This window comes from Glycine max, chromosome 1 (assembly GCF_000004515.6).
Source record: "Glycine max cultivar Williams 82 chromosome 1, Glycine_max_v4.0, whole genome shotgun sequence".
In the NCBI taxonomy this organism is placed as follows: Eukaryota; Viridiplantae; Streptophyta; class Magnoliopsida; order Fabales; family Fabaceae; genus Glycine; species Glycine max.
The window spans coordinates 56,332,674-56,354,958 of NC_016088.4; the positions used below are offsets into that span (position 1 = coordinate 56,332,674).

Here is a 22,285-nt window from a genome sequence, read left to right on the forward strand (position 1 = left end):
AGTCCCAACAAATTCCATTCAACCCAACCTTTATTCCACTAATAATTTGAAGAAAAAAAAGAAGAAATTTAGTATGAATTTCAAAAATGAAAAGGGATGAGGTTACACTCATATAACTAATGTCCAATTTTTTTTTAATCAATGTAACTAATGTTGAAAGTTGAAATAGAATAGTGTAGTGGTTTGTAATAACAATTAAAGGTAAAGGATTCTAAAGAAAAGTGGAGAATACAGTGGGATATCCCTTTATTACTATTATAGATTTTACAACCAAAAAATAGAATTGGAATTGATGCTAGAATCCTAATTTTACACCATAAATCTTTGCACAACTCAGAGTCCTATCAAAAAAATTATAATTCTAAATCAATTCCAATTCTAAGGAAAATAAAATTCTGAAGTATAAAGTACAACTATAAAGCAAAGCTGCATCGAGTTGAGAAATTCCCAAACAGGTTGGTGCGATCCTAGAGAACCGTTAAGCAGATTCCGAATCCCGATCAGGTACGTGTTCCTCCATTTCTGAGTCTGAGATAGTAAAATTTATTGGTGCCCCATTTTGATACTGTTGCATCACCAAAACAGATGCTGTTGTGGGGTAATCTTGTGATGCCAACAAACCACCAACAGGTCCTAGTTCAGGGCATTCACTTCTTTTCATAGCACTGGCAACTTCACTAGCTGGCCTTGAACCCACAAGAAACAGATTGCAGCTATTCAACTCACAGATAATAGCAACTGTTTCTGCACCATCTTTTACTACTTTCTCTTCATAGATGATGGAGTCATCATTGGCTATTTTCGCCTTAAATTCATCGAGGAATTCCTCGTCCTGTGAGATTAATTTGGTGCCAGTGGAGTCACCCACATCAACTCTTACAATCTCTCCTTCATTCATTGGTTCCCCTACAAAGCGAATAACCAGCAATCTGATGCCAGGGTGCTCAGCCATACGAGCTCCATAAGCAAGGGCTTCACGATCATCACCACCACCAAAGAAAAGCACTGTAACACGATATGAAACATTACTTGCGGAGACATGAGATGTACCACCAAGCCCACGATCAACAAAGATTCCAACTGAGCATGGTGCATGCTCTAGTACCCTTTTGTTAACCCATCGAAAATCATTTCTAGTGATATTTAGTGAACCATCCAATCTTTGATGCTTATGAAATGGAAGAATAATGACTGCGGCACCCTTCCTCTCAGCAGTTGCACAAATGTCTTCATGTATGTTGTTCATAGATGAGATTGCAATCATTGGCCGAATAGACACTTGGCTTAGTTGCCTGTAAGCCTCAAATGCCACAATAACATGGTTAGAATCTGCATGATGGCCTTTGTTCCAAAATGGCAACCCATTTCTTCTTGCCTTATGTACCATTAATATTGTTGAGGACCTCTCAGAGAATTCTTTAAGGTGCATTGCATACACACAAAGTGCGTCACCCTTCCGGATTCCTCTTGAAGCCTCAATCAAATTTATCATTGATGGAATATTTCTTGCACCGTGGAAGCAGGTAAGAATCCTCAGTTGGCTATTTGCATTTTTCCTTCCAATTGTTCTATATTTGTAATCAACTATTTTTCCCTTCCTTGCAGGCTTATACACAGCAGTCACGAGAGGAGTGGTGATGAAGGTAGTAAAGACAGCCATAAGAACCATAATGGCAAAAGTCTGATCATTCAAAACCTGCAAATGCATGATATGTTAAATATTCATCATGATATTAGAAAAATGCACCATTTTTAAACTGATGATAGGGAATAGTGAGAGCGCAAGAAAATTGAAATACCTTTCTATCTTTACCGATGTTGAGGACTATTAATTCAACCAAACCCTTGCAATTCATCAAGAACCCCAACACCAAAGCCTCATTAAAAGGTACTTTACAGAAAAGTGAAACAACAAGAGTTCCAAGAATCTTCCCAAACGAAGCTGTAAATATAACAAAAACCAGAAGACCCCATGATTGCGCCCCCTTGATGGTGGCTACATTAGTCTTCAATCCACTTGACACAAAATAAAGTGGAAGAAATAGACCAGACACAAGATCCTCTACTTTCTCCACAAGAGCACTGGCAAACGGTCCATCACTTGGGACCAAAATTCCGACAACAAAAGCACCAAACATGGCATGGATTCCTATAGCATCTGTTACAAACCCAGCAGCCAGAACAGCAGCTAATGTAGCACATATGTATACCTCCTCAACTGGTTCACCTTCATGGCATCGTTGGCTCATCCATTTGAAAATTGGAGGGACAATAAGGATTGCACAAATGACAAAACCACACCCGGCTAAGAAGACCCACAATGACACGAGTGGAGATCGGTCATGGCCTGACAAGGCAACGGCCAGAGCAAGCAGAATCCAGGCAGCTATATCATTAATTGCTGCAGCTGACATAGCTGTTCTGCCAACATTTGTGGTTAGAAGTTTCAACTCAGCCAAAATACGGGCTAATACGGGGAATGCAGTTATGGACAGAGCAACACCCATAAATACAAGGAATGCTGCACTATCTGCACCTTTGGCAATTGTTTGTTTTAGAACAAATGATGAACCAATTCCTATTACAAAGGGTAGGCTTATTCCAGCCATAGCAATAGCAAGAACTCGATTTCCAGATTGACGCAGAGATTTAAGATCTAACTCCAGGCCCGCTAAGAATAGAAAGAATATAAGGCCAATGTTTGCTAAAGTATCTAATACTGTAAGACTCCTGGGTGGGAAAACATTCTGCATATAGCTTTTATTCCGTCCAAGTGCTGATGGCCCGAGAATTATTCCTCCCTGTCGATAGCAGTTTCACACATTTTAAAATCATTGTACATATTTTGGCATGTGTGTTTCTCTAACATCTGCCCTGACTTATGAGTTGTTTAAAGTCATATTGCATTCTACACCATAACTTTCACATTAAATATGAGACTCATTTAGACTAGTGAAACACAGTGAAATCTAGAGACTGAAATTATATAGAAATGAAACACAAAAAGCTCTTGTCATATGCCAATTGCCTCGTAAACTAGTAGCAATCCAACTTGATTAGGAAGCAAATGATGATTGGTTTCATCCCTAGGGAGTCATATTACTGACTCTTAGCCCTATTTGCTAGGGACTCCTTTGTAACCATTAAACAGAGAAAAAGAACCAGATCTTACTAACACAAATAATTAATATTTATTATTTTATTGAAAAAAGTTTAGGGGAAGCCGGGAAGGCACACCTCCTTACAAGGTCAAAGAAGACCACTAATCTTAGCGAGGATTTATAGTAGAATTTAAATATCACTTGTGAACCGGAGAAATCTGAGAATTGAATCCAAATCACAAGAGTGGAAAACTCGATCAGATGTGTCAATCCTGTTGGCTATTTATTTATATTATGAACCAGAAAATATAAGCTAAGTTAATTAGATTGATTAAAATTCAAAGAAAAGAAATGAACTTACAATAATTTCTGCAATAACTCTAGGTTGCCTTAAAGGTTTAAGAAGATATGCCAGTCCCCTTGAGACTACAAGAACAAGGCATATCTGTAAAATAGCAAGGGGAAGCGCGAAATCAAGAGGATCGTCACCCTGAAACGCGCCGTTTGATGTGGCTTTCATTGGCGGTGGGCAAGCATTTTTAGATGTGGCATTGGAAGCCATTTCAACAGTCCGAAATCCACAACTAGCAGCAGATCCACCAAAATTTCTGCAGAAACAGGGATGTTAATCTTATAGTATTATGTAACTCTGATAATAAAGAAAAAAACTAATAAAATCAAATAAAAACCGTAAGCCTCACTGAAAACACATTCCAAATCACGGTAACAAGTCTTATCAAAGACGGTACCTCTCCCACACAGTCAAAACAAGTCACTCACGCAACGCACAAACATGTCCAGCAAGATGAACGTATTGGAAAAATGCATCACTCATTTCTCAACGATTTGTTATGAGTCTTATAACCACAAGCCTTTGAGTGTCTTTGAATAATAATATACTAATAAACTTGTCTTGTGTAAACAATAATAATAAGAAAATTGATTGGAAAGTGGCTGAATTTAACGATAACATGTTAAAAAGGAGGCACAGCATTACCAGTCATTTAGTTGCATGTAGTGCGCATAATCGGTAGGAATATTTTAAACCAAAGGCAATGATTACCAAAGAAAGAGAGGAAGCAAATAAAAGAAGAGCACCTGTTGAACGTCAATGGTTGGTGAAGGAAGAAGAGGAATCGGATTCACTTGTACGGGTCCTAATGGTTCACAGATGTGATTCCTAGGAAGAAAGGAGACAGAAAGGGGAAGGGAAAAAGAAACTCAGAGAATCACAAAGCAAAATAGAGAACTTACTTACTTGCGACTACGAAACAGAGAGCACCGAGTTGACCACCAAATAGAACACCGTACTTTATTCATATACGCGCTTTTTGTTTTTGGTGTAGTGTGAATTTGACCTTCTTTAAAAACTTGAATATTGCTTCACGGGCCCAATCTTTATCTTTAAATACATTTTTCTGCATTAAATGTTACCGGTTCCTGTATAAGATTATTTTTACTTTATTATAAGTCTATTTTTATAAAATCCTCTTTTAATTATTTATTTCCTATCATACCTTTAATTAATTACATCCTCTCTCTTGTTAGAATAGTATAATAGAAGTAACATTCATTCATTAGGTGATAAGAAATGAAGAGATAAACGAAGGATAATCTTAAAAAAATAGTGTAAGTTATTGATGAATTTAATATGATTAATTAAGTTAATTATTTTTTCAAAGAGTGTAAATTAGTTAAAATAATTTTATACTCTAATATGTAGTAATACTATTTGGTTCTTATTTATAAGATTCAATTTTTTAAAATTTATCTTTTATATAAAACATAATCTATTATGTTCCTTCATTATTTATTTATAGATTAAAATATTCCTAATTAAATAAGAGAAATATTATATTGGTGTGCATTTAAAAAAGAGACGGAGACATACAAAGAAAAAAAACATCAATGACAATAATATTTTTGAAAAAGCAAATATTAATGTTCAAAGAATATTGATTAAGAAACTTAAAAATATAAATATTTTTATTTAGAGTCGGAAACTTAAGTTACTCATGATCTTTTTTAAGCTTTTTTGTGTATAAATAAATATTTTTCTCTTTTGGTTCATTAACTAATTCCCTAAGGGTCCTCATTAGCAAAACCCTTTTTTGAAAACATATAAAAATTAAGGATAAATTTTTTATTATCAATTAAATTAATCACTTTTCTTTCTCTTTTTGTATCATATAATTGGATTTTATAAATAAGAATGGAGGTACTATAAAAACATTAAATATCTTTTCTAATCTTCAAAATGGAGTGGTGTATTTGATTTTTAATAACATTAACCCTTATTTATAGCAAGATATTAAAATTTAACAATAAATAGATTTAATTATTAATTTTGTCTATTTATTTGTGATATTGACATATTGATCTCTCGAGTATAAAAAATTTGAATTTAATCAACAAAATTATTCTCTATTAACTTTAAAATATGTGTCTATGTGGTATTTTTTATAATATCATAATAATTGACAATTATCATGTATTATTTATGTAATTTTTATGTGATTGTCATGTGTCTAAAAGTAATAGACTTTTGTTTAAAAATAATAGATTTTTTCTTATTTACTATCTTAACTTAATAATTTATTTTCATTTTAATTCTTAAATTTAATCATTTACTAGTATTTTGTTCTTGAACTTAACCCCATGCTATAATTTTGATACTTAAAAACATTTATTACATATAAATTATTAACATATACCTCACACGTGTATTTAAATTTTAATATAGAAATAAATAAATATTTTTTCAATGAACTTCTTATTACGTGTGCCCATAGAAATACACCGTAAACATCCCCTTAAAATATTACCACTATAACAAAAGTTTAATAATAATAATAATAAACCATCCACATTTGATGTACACATCATACTAATTTACCTATCAACCGCTCTCCTAATCCTTCACTAATATCTTTGAACCTCTGATATCGTGTTAGTTTCCTCCTTTTGATAGTTTTCCTTAAAACTTATAACAAAACCAAGCAAAACGATTCTTAACCTAAGAAGTAATCAACCTTGTTGTCTTCAAGATATCATTTTTTTGGTTTGGGGACTTGGAATTTGTATACACTTATTTTTGTCATATTTTGTTTGACATTTTATTAAAAACTAAATTGTTTCATTTTGATTATCATTTTACAATATCAAACAAACATTAATTTTTCCCTATTACATTCTCAAGTGATTTTTTATAATAAAAAAGGTTTTGATGAGAAATAATGAGAATGAGAATTTGAGAATCTAATTAACATGAATGATAAAGAATATATTAGGAATTTATATAATGTAATTTTTATAAAATTAAAAATATTAATTACATTCGTAATTCCTGTATAAAAAATCTTAAGCATTAAACAAAATGGAATGAAAAAATATATATTTGACAATTTTTAGTGATCTGTCAATTTTTTGTCAGCACTTTTAGTTCTTTTAATTTTTTTTTCATCTTTAGTCTCTTATTTATTTTCATTGCTCGAAATTAGTCTCCAAGCATAAAATAAATAAATGACTAGAAATAAATAAAATATAGACTAATTTGAATAATAAAAATAAATAAAAGACCAAAAATAAATAAATAATTTTAAAGTTTACAAATTTTGATGAAAAATAAATAAAAGACTAAAAATTGTTATAAAAACTTGAAGGACTAAAAATTGAAACATAAAAAAAAAAGTCAAAGAGAATAAAAAACTTAATTAACCTAATTTTTTTTTATCATTGTAGCATTTTGAACTTTGTGTATCATATTTTTATCTATACCATCGTATGGAGTATACAGCATACTACCCTTAGTCTTACGGATAACATAGTAGTAATAAGAGAAATTATTAAAAAAAATACAGATAGACAAATGCAACCATATTAATCTTTTCACTAATCAATGAATATATTATATAAAAGATAATTGATGACGGTGATAGTAAACAGCCCGTTAAACATTGGTTAAAATAGGTCTTACCTTTTTCCATTCCAATTTTTTTCTCATATTAACGATGAACGGCAGCTTTTTAAAGTAAGCCTTTAAATTTAATGCTAAGATCAGGAACGGCGGAAATGCCTTGTGGTCCACTCTCCCACTCTTACGTAAGAAGGAACATTCAATAAAAATAAAAAATTATATAATTTAATTAATGTATAAAGAAAGTGACTCTTTAGTGCCAGATCAGGTCCACCTCCCACCCTTGCGTGAGCAAAATAAATACACTTAAGCACGCCCACTGGGGCCATAAATGTAGAAGTTTTTCTTCTATTAATATTTTAATGTAGGTTTAAATACATTTTTTCTTGTAATTCTTTTGGTTCTTGCAAAATTATTTTTTTATTTTTATTGTTTATAAATTATGTTTATTTTATTTTTAGTTATTAAAACACTTTAGATAACACAATAAAAAAATATTATTTAAAACATCAAAAGAATAGAAAACAAAATAAATATAATTTGTAATGAATAAAAAATAATATTTTATAATGACTAAAAGTAAAAAAGTATTAAATTATAATAACTAAAAAAATATTTAAGCCTTTAATGTATTATTATTCTTTTCATATTATATGACAATAATAATTAACGAGAGATGATGATTAAGCAATAATTAATGAGTTGATTTATCCAAATAGTTATACATGGTTATATTTTTTTTTGGCAAAATTATACATGGTTATATACTTATACATCTGTCCAATGAAATTTTTTCGCACATGAAAGATATTTTAGTTAAATAAAATTATTTTATTATGAAATCAATACATTTAATTATTATTTTTGTAAAATACGTATATTTTTAATATTTATATTTAACTCAAAACGTGTTGTGTTAAGAAATGATATAAAATTTTATTATGTTTACACGTGAAAGAATAATATGTTTAATAAAAAAAATTAAATAAATACCAATTATATCACAAGTGAAATTAATCTGATTTCAGTACCCTTATTATTTAACCCAAAAAAAATGAGACGGAAGAATTTCTACAAAACATAAAATAGGAAACCTAAATTTTGTAAATGTGTATACTATAAACAGAACGACCAACCCTATGGAAGTAAGCGCAATAAATAAATAAAATATTTTTCGTCAATGAAGTGGCCTCGGTGTTGAAATTTAAATTAATAAAAGTGGGCCCAGCGTTGGTATTATCTATTGTTTCGTCCGTCCACTCGCACTCAACTGAATGTCACTTTCCTTTCACTTTGACATTTCCTACCCAATGATAATACTCATACTTAATTTAATTCTCGTATAATCTTATTTTATTTTTATTATATAATATTATTTATATGTGATTTTAATCTTTCAAGTTTCAAGTCGATTAAATTAATTAATTATTAATATATTATATAAAAAATAGTTATTGACTATAACTATTTGAACAGGTTTCAATTTTTTGGCGTAATTTTTCCTTTCATTTTTTTCCTTCCTTTTTAATCAATATATTATTTATATATTATCTCATCTCTTATTTCACTACCGTTAATTATTATTAGCAACCATTTAGTTGTTTGAACTTTTTATGTAAATATACGTTTCATAAATGTCATATAAAATTATTTCAATCTATTTCTATTTTATTTAAAATTAATTTGTCCGTCAATTTTTTATCTTCATAAATAAATGAACATTCCATATGTATTGTTAAATGCTTCCTCGTTCTCATTTTCTAAGTTCCATTAGTAAAGTTCATTTTAAATTATATACATAAATAATTTAATATTAAATTATTTACAAAACTTATTTTTATTTAAAATTTAAAATATTTGTCCATTTATTATTTTTATAAATAAATAAACATTCCATATTTAAAGTTTTTTCATTTATTATTCTATTGTGATGATTATTTATGTTTTAAATTTAATTATTTTCATAGACAAATTCTATTTTAAATTATGATTTAAATATTAAAGATATAGAAAAATGTTATTGGATGAAATGTGAGGCAAAAAAAAAATAGAGTGAAAATTTACATGTGTTATGCACGAATGAGTTTAAAGAGATAAAAATAATAATAAATATTTTCAAATACAAACAAATTTTAAGCATTTTCATAATGTAGAGGAAAGAAAGAGATTGACAAATTAACCAATGTAAATAATATATTTAATTTGGAATATTATTTCTAAAATATTCTCATATTTTAAAAAAATCCTGACATTTTTTATGAATCCTAACTACTATTCTCATATTTAATTTGGAATATTATATATATATATATATATATATATATATATATATATATATATATATATAAAAGTAGTATCTTTAGTGTTACTTAAAGTTAAATCCTAACTACTATTTATGAAGCATATATAGTATTTGAATTTAAATTAATGATTTTAATTAACATTTTTGAAATTGGTAACTTTTATAAGAATAAATTACAGTGACATTCCATCTATTTAAGAGAATTACATAAGTCACCCTCCGTTTGAAAAACATTTATTTGACACCCCTTTATATAACAACATTAAGTTAAATATAGTTTTATAACAACATTAAGTTAAATATAGTTTTAAAAGTTGAAATTTGAAATTAGTCTTCATTACACATGTGTTCTACATGTGTTTTCATAAAAATTACACAAGCCATCCATCCGTTTGAAAATATTTATTTGATACCTCTTGTGTTTTATACATATTACACATGCATCTTCTCGTGTGTTTTTTAAACATGCATTTTATGTATGATATATCATTATCGTTTCAAATTTGGATTATCAGTATACATTACCATTATTTTTATATATAATGCAAACTTGGCACCGCGACTTTGTCATAGATTTCGTTAACATTTCTCACCTTTGCATATATAGCACTGACGTGTCCCAACGATGATGGAGGGTTTCATTTTCGTTGTTCTCCCATGCAAGACTTTATTTTGGTTTATTCAATTTGCAAATGGGTTTTTCATTTTTTATTTACATCTTGGTTTGGAGGATTGGTTTGTAGACCTAGATAAGAAGGAAAAAAATAAAGGAAAAGGGAGAAGAGAAATAAAAGAGAGAGGCAAAACACCACCCTCAAGGTCTACGCAATGGTGTGAAGGGTAGGCTAAAAGTGTCATGTTTTAATGAAAAAGATGAGATTGAGGCATGTTGAAGAAAAAAAATACTTAATAATTACATTTCAACCACATGACCCATAAACTAGACGAAAATAACACCCTTTGAAATAGAGGGGTGTCACTTCAATAAAAATACAAAAGTTAAAGAGATTTTTTAAGGTTAAAAAAATGAGGAATACCTCTTGTAATTTGAGTGAAATATAGGCATTGACACTGTAATTGATTTTTTTGAATTATGAATAATTTTAATTATTATAACCTTTTCGATAAGGATTTACATTTAATTGTTATTTAAAAAGATATCTCACATAAATCAAGTAAATATGAAAATCCTTCTTTCTTTTCTTTTATAGAAACATTGCAACATTGATCAGTCTTGAAAAGTTATCTCTTTTTTTTTTCTTCTTTCTATTACATCACGAAAAAGAATAGTGTGTATGAAATTCCTGAAAACTCTCCCTCTTCTTTTAAAACTTCATCTCTTCTCCTTTCGAGTTTGTTTGTCCCTTTTCTTTACATTTAGTTAATGGCCGTATAAACTTGCAATTAAGGTGATTTTAAAATCTTGTTTTTTATTTTTTTTGTTTAACTATATTTTTCTATTCGCTTTAAAAAATATCAATTTTTCCCTATAATATATTATTACAACCAGCAAATACCCATTTTCGAGTTTGCATTTTTTAATTTATCACCATGATAACTTTATAATTTTGTATATAATTTTCTATTTTATACATTTCTGATTCTCCTAACCAAAATAGATTCCACTTTTCTCCTAACCAAAATAGATTCTAACCATATAATGTCCATTACAACTCCGTGTTGGCTATTTGGATGAACTAAATTACTTTAACATACCTTTTTAAATTTAATTATGTGAAATTTGTTAACCCTTTTCTTTAGAAGGTGTAATTTAACAGCTTGCACCCAAATGTATTTTTAGAACAATTAAAATTATAATTTACTAAGGTATATCGTCTAAAAAAATGACTTTACTTGTTAATTTATTGACAAATATATCAATTTGTTTTAAATAATAAAGTTTACTTGAGAGTTCTAGTGTCAAATCCAGAGGAACTTTATTTGTACTTGAGTTTATGTATATCAAATTTACAAGTAAGAGATAACGAATTGTAAATAGAAAGAAGAAAGAAGGAATTGGAAAATCAAAGGTAAAAATAAACAAGATTAAATGTAAATGATAATTTTAGAATTTAAATATATTAGGATCTAACATGCCTAATCACCCTTGATGCAATATTAATATATTTTTCTATTTAATTCTATTCCAATTTCCACTCACATCTACCAAGAAAAAATAATAAATTACATGACGTTTGGAGAGGTATGCATAAGCAAAACAAGATCACTCTATCCCTAGCAATAAGTTATTTAGATGTCATTTCTCAGTTCTTTAGAAATTATCATTTTTTAATGTATAATCCATGAACAAATGCATGGATGATCAGACCATACAATACAAGAAGAACATAAAAGAAACAATAGAAACAAAAATTATATTTTAATAGATATTAAAAGAAGTTACATTATAAAGGTGTTAGTTGCTAGGCTCCCAACAGAGGAGATTTAGCCTCTCGTTGCCATGAGAGATTTTACACTTTAGGGACTAATGTAGATGGAAGAAGAAAATGGATGGATAAAGGAAGATGGGAGAATGGTTAGAGAAAGGAATTTTCCCTATAAGAGATGTTTAGGCTTTGGATGTATTTAATTGAGAGCTCTGAGTCTTGATGTGTCTTTCTCCTTTGCTTCCTACTCATTTAATAGGTCTGAGGTAGCTTAAAATCCATGTGACCTCACGCTAAGTGCGCCCCTTCTAGGCTTAGCGGAGTGATAATGCGCTAAGCGGGACAATGTTTGGGCTTAATGAGGCGTTCACGCGCTTAGCGTGAGATTTCGTGCTAAACGTGCCTTTGTGTTTTTTTGTGGACTTTTTTCGCATTAAGCTTAAGCTTGACCGCTAAGTAAAAATGTGTGCTTAGGCTGATTTGTGCGCTATGCGAGTTGTCTCTTTTTCTTCAATTTTTTGCATCATTTTTTCTCTAAAACGCTTGTAATTTACTTCTTTTGAATCCTACTAGTAAAAAATTCACATGATATTAAATTTCTTATTATTTCATTAAAAACAATAATAAAATAAAGAAATTTTAATTATTCTTAGCCAAAATTAACTATCATTTAAATTCAAATTTCGTAGTTATTAAGAAATGTCATAGGTATTTGTTAATATATATTTACTTATTTTTTTAAAGTATGTTAACAAGTTACATTCAACTAGATTTTAAGATTAATTATAATTTACTAACATATATATTATAATATGTATATTTTCTTAACAAGGTTTAAAGTCGTTGACATATCTATCTATTTCTCAACAAAAATAACATTATTGAGATAAATATTGGTCCTTCCGCCGTTTCTCAATTACATTTAAAGGTTATTACATATAAATGTATTTTTTTCCAATGAAAGTTTGAAATTTTTGGCATACTTATTAAATTAGCTACTACTACCATTCATAGCAACATGACATGTCACTAGATATACAAAGTTGTCTATGAAATAAGTATAATTGTTCAACAATGTTAGTGTAAATATATGTTTATAATGTATACTTTTACTATGTTATTCATCCTATATGTTAATTTAACTAATGACTAATTTATGTAAGAAAATTCGAATAGTTACTTTTAGTAAGATGTATTCTTCTCTCCATATTTTTTTTATCTTTAAAACTTGAAATTTGTAAGCACAATTTTACTCGTGTCAACAGTAGTTTTTTTCTTTTCCTTTTTAGGAAAAATAGTAGTTGTTCTTATTTCTTCTCATACATTTTACAAATAAAATCGCATAAAAAGAAACTTTATCTGAGTAATTTTACGAATAAGAAGTTCGGTCAAGTCATTAATGTTTTCTAACTCTTAGCGTTTTTTTTAGGGTCAAACGTAATGGGTGCATCATTCAACTGGAACATCAATGGTATTATAAGGAAACAAAACCCGCGTTCTGGTAATTAATTTATAAGGTGATTGTTTTCTTGTCAAGTAGTATTTAACACAGTTGATATTGAATATGAGATATTTGGTTAATCTAGAATAGTTTTAAATAAATTGATTCACGTATTAGATGATATAAGAAGAGTTAGATTAATAATAAAATTATTATAAAAAAACTTGATTTAAAAATTATAAAAATAAGAGTATAACGTAAATGCGAAGTTTATTTTTATTTCTTACAAAATAAACAAGAGGTTAATGAGTCTCAAGAAAATAAGATCGATCAGGTTATAATTATTAAAGTTATTTTTTCCGTTGTTAAAGAATATTGATATTCTTGGAGCATTGTCTAATATGAAGCAAATAAATAAATAAAAGAAAGCAAGGTGGTGGTGAGAGCGCGTGGGTTAATAATAATTGTTGAATGCGCCGGTGAGGTAGCTAAAGACTAGGATTATAGGAGAGAGTAGGTTCAATGACAGTGAGGCAATGAATCATGAATTTCGACGCCAGACACAGCATTAGACGCACCCACGTGTATTAACAATAACAAAAAGGGAAAAGAAAATAATAAATGAAAAGATAAAAGGTAAGTCGATGAGAGAGAGAGAGAGCCATAAATAAAGGTGGTAGAGAGAGATGAAAAGCGAGGAAGGTGAAGCGGAAAAGGTGGAAAAATTGGGAGAAAAGTTAAGGCGAGGGGTATTGGTAGGGAAAAGTAGGGGCCCCTGTACTCCAACTCACACTCACAACTACCATAGCAGCAGCGTTCTTTCTGTTTCTGCTAGAAAGCTCGCCGCGGCCCTCTGGGAATTCAACCACTCTTTCCCACTCTTTCAAATGCATCATCATCGTTCTGCTAACAACGCTTCCGCTGCTGCTGCCGGCGGAGCTGGCGCTGATCCCAGACTTCGCCGCCACCACCATTACATCCTTCATAAGGACAGGGCTCCGGACATCTCCAACTTTTTGGCTGATGCTTCTCCCAGTTCCCCCGATCAGGTACTCCTTCTTTTCTCTTGGCGATGCAAGATTCACTTCATGATCCTCGAAGGCTGTTGGGGATTTATGCTTACTACTACTACTACTACTACTACTACTACTACTACTAGGTTAAGAAATAATAATAGTTTTTTTCTCTCTCTCTCTCTTTACAGTATCTATGTTGACTTGTCGTTTATGATATTAATGACAAATGTTGTTTCAGCATCTGCGATTTATACTTTATTTGGAAAACTTCCTCACTTGTCTGTTTTTTACAGGGTACATTGAATCTAAATTGGGTGAATTTTAATGTACCTGATTTCTTTTGCCTATTTTATGCTGATGCTGCTTATGAACGGACATTTTCCCATAAAACTTCCTCTTTCGTTTTGTGTAATCTGTACCTGCTTTCACTTTTTTTTTGGATGATGGTCGTGATGCCTTCTTTGAAGATCAGATAATAATTGCCTTGGTAGTTGTAAATGAAAATTTTAATTCCGTGTTGCGTCTATAAGCATTGACACATGTTTAGATGGTAATGTGAAGTCATGCACTGCCTCTAACCTTATGAGTGGTAATGGAGACAGCAGTTCTCATTGACATTTTTCAATCATTTGTAGAGGCACATCTGAAGTCATTTAAACTGATATTTCTCTGCTCTTTCATCAGCCTGCTAGTGCAAGCAGTTTGAGGAGGCATGTTGCAGCATCTCTAATGCAGCATCATCGGGCAATTGAGAGAAATAATCATGCACTACAACCTTTATCTCCAGCAAGTTACGGTAGTTCCATGGAGGTGTGCATCAACCTTGCCCCAAACCTCCTTTTTCTTCTCTACAGTACTGGCTAACACTTTTAAAACTTAAATATAAAGAGGCACATGATAATATCCTTCAAAGTAAACATGTTTCTTTTGCGTGATCTACCAATTTGGCATCTTGGAATTGTATAATGTGGATATATACATAGTAGTCACAATTTCAATGTACAAGATCGACTAGGCTTTAGGAGTTCTCTGGATAATAGTCTATCAGTGTATCATGGGAGAAATAAAAATTATTATGAGTAAGCAATTTCCCTCGTACAAAGAAATTCTGTCAATAACTAATTTTATATAATATAACGAATAACATACCAATAACAGCTATGTTGTACTTAGTTTGCTGCCAAAATAATTTTTCAGAATGATATCTATAAATAGAACATATGTAATAAATCATGAAGTTTGTCTAAAGAATGAAACAATTTCAAAATTGTAGATATATTTCAGAATAAATTCCCACTGAAGTGTAGGTCTTTCTAAACATTAGTGCTAGAACTACCTTCTTGTGCCAGAGAGTGTATTCTCAAATATTTACTGCAAATACTAGGCTGATCATTCATCATCTGTTGTGTACGAAGGATAGTTAATATTTATCCCTACTTTACTCTAGCAGCTTGTCTATTGTTTTGATAAATATCCGATACTTTATTGAATCCTGTGCTTGTCCTTTCTTGAGTTGCAGATGACACCCTATAATCCTGGAGCCACTCCTACTAGTTCCTTGGAATTTAAGGGAAGGATTGGGGATCCGCACTATAGTCTCAAAACATCTACGGAACTGCTAAAAGTGCTAAATAGAATATGGAGCTTGGAAGAACAACATGCTTCTAACATTTCATTGATAAAAGCATTAAAATCAGAACTAGATCATGCACGCGTTCGGATCAAAGAGTTGCTTCGAGACCGACAAGCAGATCGCCATGAGATTGATGACCTGATGAAGCAAATTGCAGAGGATAAATTGGTTCGGAAGAGTAAGGAGCAGGATCGACTCCATGCTGCCGTTCAATCAGTTAGGGATGAACTTGAGGATGAGAGGAAATTAAGAAAACGATCAGAGAGCATACACAGGAAACTAGCTCGGGATCTTTCTGAGGTGAAGTCATCTCTGACTAGCGCTGTAAAAGAATTGAATCAAGAGAGAACAAGAAGAAAACTATTGGAGGACCTATGTGATGAATTTGCCAGGGGAATAAATGAATACGAACGGGAGGTGCATACTGTCAAACACAAGTCTGATAAGGATTGGGTTCAAGGGGCTGATCAGGATCGTTTGATCCTCCACATATCTGAATCGTGGCTGGATGAACGAATGCAAATGCAGCTGGAAGCAGGTCAGAATGGTTTTACGGACAAATCCATAGTCGATAAACTAAGTCTTGAAATAGAGACTTTCCTTAAAGCTAAACAAAATAGTAGGGGTTCAGAAAATGTTGCAGTAAGGAATCGCCGTAATTCCTTGGAATCTGTACCATTGAATGATCGTGTCAGTGCACCACAAGAGGTTGGTGATGACGATGATTCTGTGGGCAGTGATTCAAATTGTTTTGAGTTGAATAAGCCAAGCAACAAGGGATCTAAGGTATATGAAGAAGAGCCTGTCGACAAAATTTTTAAGGAGACATCGAAAACCAACCAAAGAAAGAAAAAATCAATACCACGAGAAGGGTTAAAACATCGTAGCCCATCTAGCCTGCAAGTGAAGTTTGAAGAACAGATGGCTTGGGCCATGTCATCTGATTCAAATAAGAAGTCCCAGTCAATTGATGCAGATCAGGGGAAGATCACAGATACTAGGCCAGTTGAAGGAACTGTATCTGAAAGGTCTGAACACTTTGAGATTTACGAAAATGATGATTCTGAAAGAAAAAATAACCCCGCTGAATTGCACAACTCCAGTAAAAATCACATTATCGATAATCTCATAAGAGGTCAGCTTTTGGCATCCGAAGGTGGCAATATGCACGCTGAAAATAATTACGGTGAGGCTTCTTGCAGCAATGCTGGATGGAGAAATCAGGCAAGCCCTGTGAAGCAGTGGATGGCAAAACTTGCATCCCAAGACCTTGACATATCCGAGGCTTCCAAAGTGCCTTCAGGGTCAAAGGAGAGTAATACTTTGAAAGCAAAGCTTCTTGAAGCTAGGTCCAAGGGGCAGAGATCGTGTTTAAAAGCCTTGAAAGGTTCCTTTTAGAGGTGGTTTATAAACATAACATGTTGGAGAATTCGGGCTAAAGGTACTAAGCGGTGGGGAATTTGCATCCTGTTGATGGTGGTCATTACACTTCCCTCTCGTCTCTTCCTTCGGGTGCAACTTTTGCTTTGTTCATAATTTTACTTTGTATGTGTAACATATTTCTCCTTTGGGTTTTATTATTCTATATGTACTACTGTAGATGTCGTCACGCATGTAGCTAAAAGAATCGGATCGAGTTTTGAGAAGTGAAAAAACAATATACAATTTTGGATAGTAGTTTTTTTGGTTCATCTCTTTATTATTATGACATGCTTGCTCCAAAATCTCAAGCTGGCGGGTTAGTAAGATCAACCATGAATTGATTCATGAATATTATTAATCCATAATTATATATGTTGTTTGGGCATCAGCATCACCATTTTTCCTTTTGTAAGTTACATGAGTAGTTTTTTTTTTTTTTACAAGAGTAGTTTACACGAAGATTATCTGAAGTTATTTTTTTATCTACAAAAGTTTTCATACAAATAGTATGAATAACTTACAAAAGAGTTTCTAAAGAACAAACTTACAAAACGAGTGATAACTAAATATGAATGAGAATTTAAATAAGTTTGTTGTTCAATTATTAATTATTAATTTGTGGGGTTAGGTTCAAATAATAGACTAGCATTCTGTTTTTTTTTTTTTTAAGTGTGCTCCGAGTTATAGAATTGATTTGATGACCGATGGAAGGAGAAAAAAATTGTGAGTTTAAATTCTTTTCATCAATAAACTAATTAATATTTGTCGATAAAAAAATGCTCCTAATTATGGTCAATTTAGGTACACTCAACTTATTATTTTAGATGTTTAAACTTAAGAGAAATATATTTTAAAAACGATTTTACATATATTAATTAACAAAGAATAAGGTAAAATAGAAGCTAATCAATAATCATGAAGATCTCTATATCATGAAGTCCTGTCATAATCGTCATGAAAAAAATATATAAATGGGCCAAATTGGGCGGGCCCAATGGTAGAATCCAATTGAAGAGGCTTGACCGTGACTGGGAGTGAGATCCAATCCAGCACAGCAGACCACACGTGTGTCTGAGAAGAAAATCGAAACGCAGACAGTGTCTCTGATGGCAGCGTCGTTCAGGTGGATATTACAACTACACAAGGATGTTCCAAAAGCCGCACGCTTCTACTCCGAAGGCTTGGACTTCAGCATCAATGTCTGCAGCCTTCGTTGGGCCGAACTCCAATCCGGTTCTCTCAAGCTTGCCCTCATGCATTCTCCCAAGTACTCTTCCTTTTTCTCATGCCCTCCATCTGTTCGATAATTTGTTCATTCCAAAGTACCCTTGATTAACTTTCAATTCCACAGTGAGCAAGCCACACAGAAAGGGTACTCATCGCTTCTGTCATTTACTGTTCCTGATATGAACAGTACAGTAACTAAATTAATGGCGTTAGGAGCTGAACTAGATGGACCCATCAAATATGAGGTCCATGGAAAGGTATTGTAATTCATTCATAGCTTTGATATTACTGAGGACTTATAAGGTCTGATGTGATTTTCCTGTGATCAGGTTGCAGCTATGCGGTGTATTGATGGACATATCTTAGGCCTCTATGAACCCGTGTAAAGATACACATAACATAGGAGATTCAGTATCAACAGTACCCTCTTTTGTCATGGTGGATTCCTTGCAATAATTGATGCTGTTCTCTTGTCAAGACCTGTAGCAGCAGGATTGTAGCGTGTGAAGCAATAGGGCTGAGAATAAGGCAAAATGATTAGGAGATAGAAAAAAAGCTATCCAGATATCTCCAAATTATCTGTCTTGTAGATGGGTTTGTTTGGTGCCATCCATATCTGCTAGAGGTGACAGCAAATCATCTGTTGGTTTTATTTAATTTTTCGTCTCCCTGTTGAAACGTTGAAACTTGACGCTTTCAATTGTAGACTTTGCCCATGCAATTACTCAACGATTGAAATATTTATGGATTAATGTATGTCTCGTGTGCTAATACTTGATTTGGCGTCTGATACAATCTCTGCCATCAGTTGAAAAGATTCATATGTAATAGTAATTTTTTTAATGTGGTACATGAAGTTGCTGAGTGGTCTTACGCAAGCTGCTGCAAAACATGATGTTTTATAGCACTTGCCACGCAAGAGAGGCGTTTTCGATTCCAGTTTTGAAAAAAGGGGAGAGTCTCAGCTCCGACATTTTCATAGCTCACGGAAAGCCCGTTGATGGAAATGCAGAAAAGAAACAACAATGGAGCCTTTTCTCATTAATTCAACATGTAAGTTTGTTTTTCAATTAAGCACGTGAATTTTTTGAGACTATAAATAAAAAAAAATTAAAATCTTAAAGAGATTAAAATTAAAAAATATAAATTTATTGGAATTAAAAATGAAGAAAAACCCTTACAAAGATAAAATTTTTTAAAAATGCAAACTTATATAAACTAAAATTATAAAAATAAACTTGTAAGAATTAAAAATGGAAAAACACTTACAGAATAAAAACATATATAAGTCCGAAAACAATATCTATTTTTAACCTATTTCTCAAATATTAACTTTCTTTTCCCACTTATTCATTTCACCCTTTTCTTCCTCACAACTAAACAATGTTAGAAAAAAAGGAAAAGAAAAGAGGGATAGGGAGAGAAAGCGTCAAGGCATTATTATTATTATTATTTTGGATATGTAAAATAAATTGTTGAATATAATTTAAACGATTGATTATTTTTAAAGTAGATAATAAGAGGAATTATTATTGTGTAAATATTATAACCCATTTGAAAATCCGGGTTTCACTCGTTAGCTATGTGTAGCTTCACAGATACCCCTTATGTCACACAAGATACAATCTCATCTTCCGTGGGAATACAGAATAATAGGAGGGAATAAAGCAAGTTTTAGAAAAGTTAAATTCTTGTACTCAACCACGAGTTCTAGAAAGGTCTTAAGATCAACATTAATTTTTCACAACGGGACACACGATGTACCCTTGTTTGATAAAGGGGAAATAACGTGGAAAAGATAAATAAGTGAGAAATAAAAAAGAATCAGAGGAGAAAAATTTAAAGCTGTAAAGTTTATTAATTATTTATATTTTATTTCTCATATTTTTATTTCTTTATATTTGCCTTTTTCCCTTCTTCTTTTAAACTAATTGTTTTTTATTTTCGCTCTATTTCTTAGATAATTTTATTCGTCTTTCTTATTTTCATTTACCCTGTTTCTTACCAACTTATTTTGTTCCTAGCAATGGATCCTAATAGTAAGTTCGCATGGCAAGAGAAAAATAAATATATGCAACGGTTGCACGCTCCTAAAGCAAAAATCTGGATCACTAAGAAAGGAAAACAAACTACTATATACCACGACTAAAGTTACCCTTGCCATGTAGACATGCGATTATAAAATTGAGTAAGCAGTTACCAATAAAGTTTTTTTTATGATAAAGATAAACAACATAATTATTCTACTTTTTTTTATGATATTGTCATGATTTTGTGAAGTGCAACGTTTAGTGAGGATGAGGTGTAAAAGCCATTCCACTTCATTTATGGTCCGTTAGGTAGAGTAGAAAAAATAAAAATGAAATATTTTTAAATTAAAATAAAATATAAAAATGTAATCTCATATTATTATACCGTTTATTTATCTTATTTTTTACTTTCTTTCTGCGTCAAAAGAGATCCTTAATGATTATGTAAAAAGTAATAAGCTTACATGTGGAGGAGTACAAGCCGACTAGGGCAACATTTGCATCCTCTATTTCAACGCTGCAATGGCAATAGATTCGTCAACAGTAACCACATTTTAGCAGTCATCTCTGCAGTTTCCGCATTCAAAATTTTTGCTCCTTTTGGAATAAATGAAAAACCGAAACAGACAAAAGCGTTTTTAAAAACTAAAACGATTGTTCAAATAATTAAAAAAAACAGAAACAGTTACTAGCTTAAGGATGCAAGTAATTTGGTGTAAATATCTGTTTTCTTTGTTTTTTATTCTAAAAATTAAGAAGAGTTTTTGGAAATAGAAATCAAACACACCTCTATTGTTTAGTGTTCAAAGGTTTAGAGAAAAATGGAGAAAAAAATATATTAAATTCTTCTCTAACTTTTGTCTAGATCCCCTCTTTAATATTAATTGGGAAAGTTTATATTTTCTTCCCATCTTCTCTCTCCACTAAACAGTCTATTGCTGATCTGTGGGGTTGAGGTTTGGTCACGTTTCATACCCTCGTTGAAACATGCATTGCTCACGAAGGTTTGTTCTTTTCTTATTTCTTCCTCTTTATCAAATAAAAACTTGACCAAGAAGAAGGGCCGAGCAACCAGATATATCTAAATTTTTTAATTAAATCCGAATGGAGCAAAAATGTTATTTTTCTATAAAAAAATAAACAAACTAGTAGTTGCATACGGATCATATCTTAATGGAGCATCTTGAATATTGATTTGAGAGATATAATCAATGCCATTCACTAAAGTTTAGAAATTAAATACCAAATAAGGAGATCATATGTATGATTTCCATGTTCTCCACTAGTAAAGAAAAGAGCATAATGATAACGTTATTGTTGGAGTCGGCAAAAATAACCACCGACCGACATTAAATGGAAAAAACCAAAGTTGACATCCGTCAAAAAGTATCATCTGCTCATCACGACCAAAAAAATCATAGCTAGCATCAATCATCAAATGGTCCCAACTTATATCGATCCAAAAATCAATTCGTTTTCTAAAACTACATGTATCATCACATTAATCTCCTAAAATTTAGTATTCTATTAATCTTTCGAAAATCTTATTACCAAATTATTCTTTCAAAGATTTAACGATGTTACTGAGTTACTCTTTCAAAAATCTAAAATATCATCGTACAAGTCTTTATTAAAATTAAAAAGATTTTTATAGACTAATTTGGTAACAAATTAAAATTCTGAGAAATTATTTTGGTGATAAAAATTCTTTAGAAAATTAAAGTGATAAAAAATAATTTTTAAAAGACTAATATGGTGATTAAATTTAAAAAAAAGTGAAGGTAGCGTTTTCATATAGTTTGAGGTTTTT

The 22,285-nt window shown here is 31.2% G+C and overlaps 3 protein-coding genes across 7 annotated transcripts; 2 read left to right on the plus strand and 1 right to left on the minus strand.

Moving 5' to 3' along the window:
• Positions 1-222: 222 nt before the first annotated feature.
• LOC100810155 (cation/H(+) antiporter 18) lies at positions 223-4,478 on the minus strand. 4 transcript variants are annotated; one of them, XM_006573738.4, is made up of 5 exons: positions 4,360-4,478; positions 4,200-4,258; positions 3,463-3,709; positions 1,800-2,801; positions 223-1,696 (listed from the first exon to the last, which is right to left on the minus strand). In XM_006573738.4, the coding sequence occupies exons 3-5, from the start codon at positions 3,661-3,663 to the stop codon at positions 479-481; spliced, it is 2,421 nt and encodes an 806-aa protein (XP_006573801.1). In that variant the 5' UTR covers positions 3,664-3,709; positions 4,200-4,258; positions 4,360-4,478; the 3' UTR covers positions 223-478. The 4 variants fall into 4 exon arrangements, with proteins under 4 accessions (XP_006573801.1, XP_006573800.1, XP_006573802.1 ...); XM_006573737.4 differs by having other exon boundaries at positions 4,356-4,424; XM_006573739.4 differs by having other exon boundaries at positions 4,099-4,428.
• Positions 4,479-13,722: 9,244 nt separating this feature from the next.
• Positions 13,723-17,470, plus strand: LOC100781629 (uncharacterized protein At5g41620). Of its 2 annotated transcripts, XM_003516664.5 has the most exons (3): positions 13,726-14,196; positions 14,848-14,973; positions 15,683-17,470. In XM_003516664.5, exons 1-3 carry the CDS (start codon positions 13,834-13,836, stop codon positions 17,192-17,194), a joined length of 2,001 nt encoding a protein of 666 aa, XP_003516712.1. In that variant the 5' UTR covers positions 13,726-13,833; the 3' UTR covers positions 17,195-17,470. The 2 variants fall into 2 exon arrangements, with proteins under 2 accessions (XP_014632609.1, XP_003516712.1); XM_014777123.3 differs by lacking the exon at positions 14,848-14,973 and having other exon boundaries at positions 13,723-14,196.
• An 802-nt stretch (positions 17,471-18,272) lies between these two features.
• On the plus strand, positions 18,273-19,197 carry LOC100500516 (VOC domain-containing protein). The gene is given in 3 exon segments (NM_001248552.2): positions 18,273-18,485; positions 18,570-18,702; positions 18,775-19,197. Coding segments are annotated over 3 exon segments (351 nt in total). The 5' UTR covers positions 18,273-18,324; the 3' UTR covers positions 18,832-19,197.
• The last annotated feature ends 3,088 nt before the right edge of the window (positions 19,198-22,285 follow it).

What these genes read in the sequence shown, in the direction of transcription:
- LOC100810155 (XM_006573738.4), bottom strand. Translation starts at nt 3,663, where the DNA reads ATGGCTTCCAATGCCACATCTAAAAATGCTTGCCCACCGCCAATGAAA. An exon ending in GAGTTATTGCAGAAATTATT is followed by an intron (nt 2,802 to 3,462) that starts GTAAGTTCATTT and finishes TGCTATCGACAG; the next exon opens with GGAGGAATAATTCTCGGGCC. An exon ending in ACATCGGTAAAGATAGAAAG is followed by an intron (nt 1,697 to 1,799) that starts GTATTTCAATTT and finishes ATGCATTTGCAG; the next exon opens with GTTTTGAATGATCAGACTTT.
- LOC100781629 (XM_003516664.5), top strand. Translation starts at nt 13,834, where the DNA reads ATGAAAAGCGAGGAAGGTGAAGCGGAAAAGGTGGAAAAATTGGGAGAA. An exon ending in CTCCCAGTTCCCCCGATCAG is followed by an intron (nt 14,197 to 14,847) that starts GTACTCCTTCTT and finishes CTCTTTCATCAG; the next exon opens with CCTGCTAGTGCAAGCAGTTT. An exon ending in GTTACGGTAGTTCCATGGAG is followed by an intron (nt 14,974 to 15,682) that starts GTGTGCATCAAC and finishes CTTGAGTTGCAG; the next exon opens with ATGACACCCTATAATCCTGG.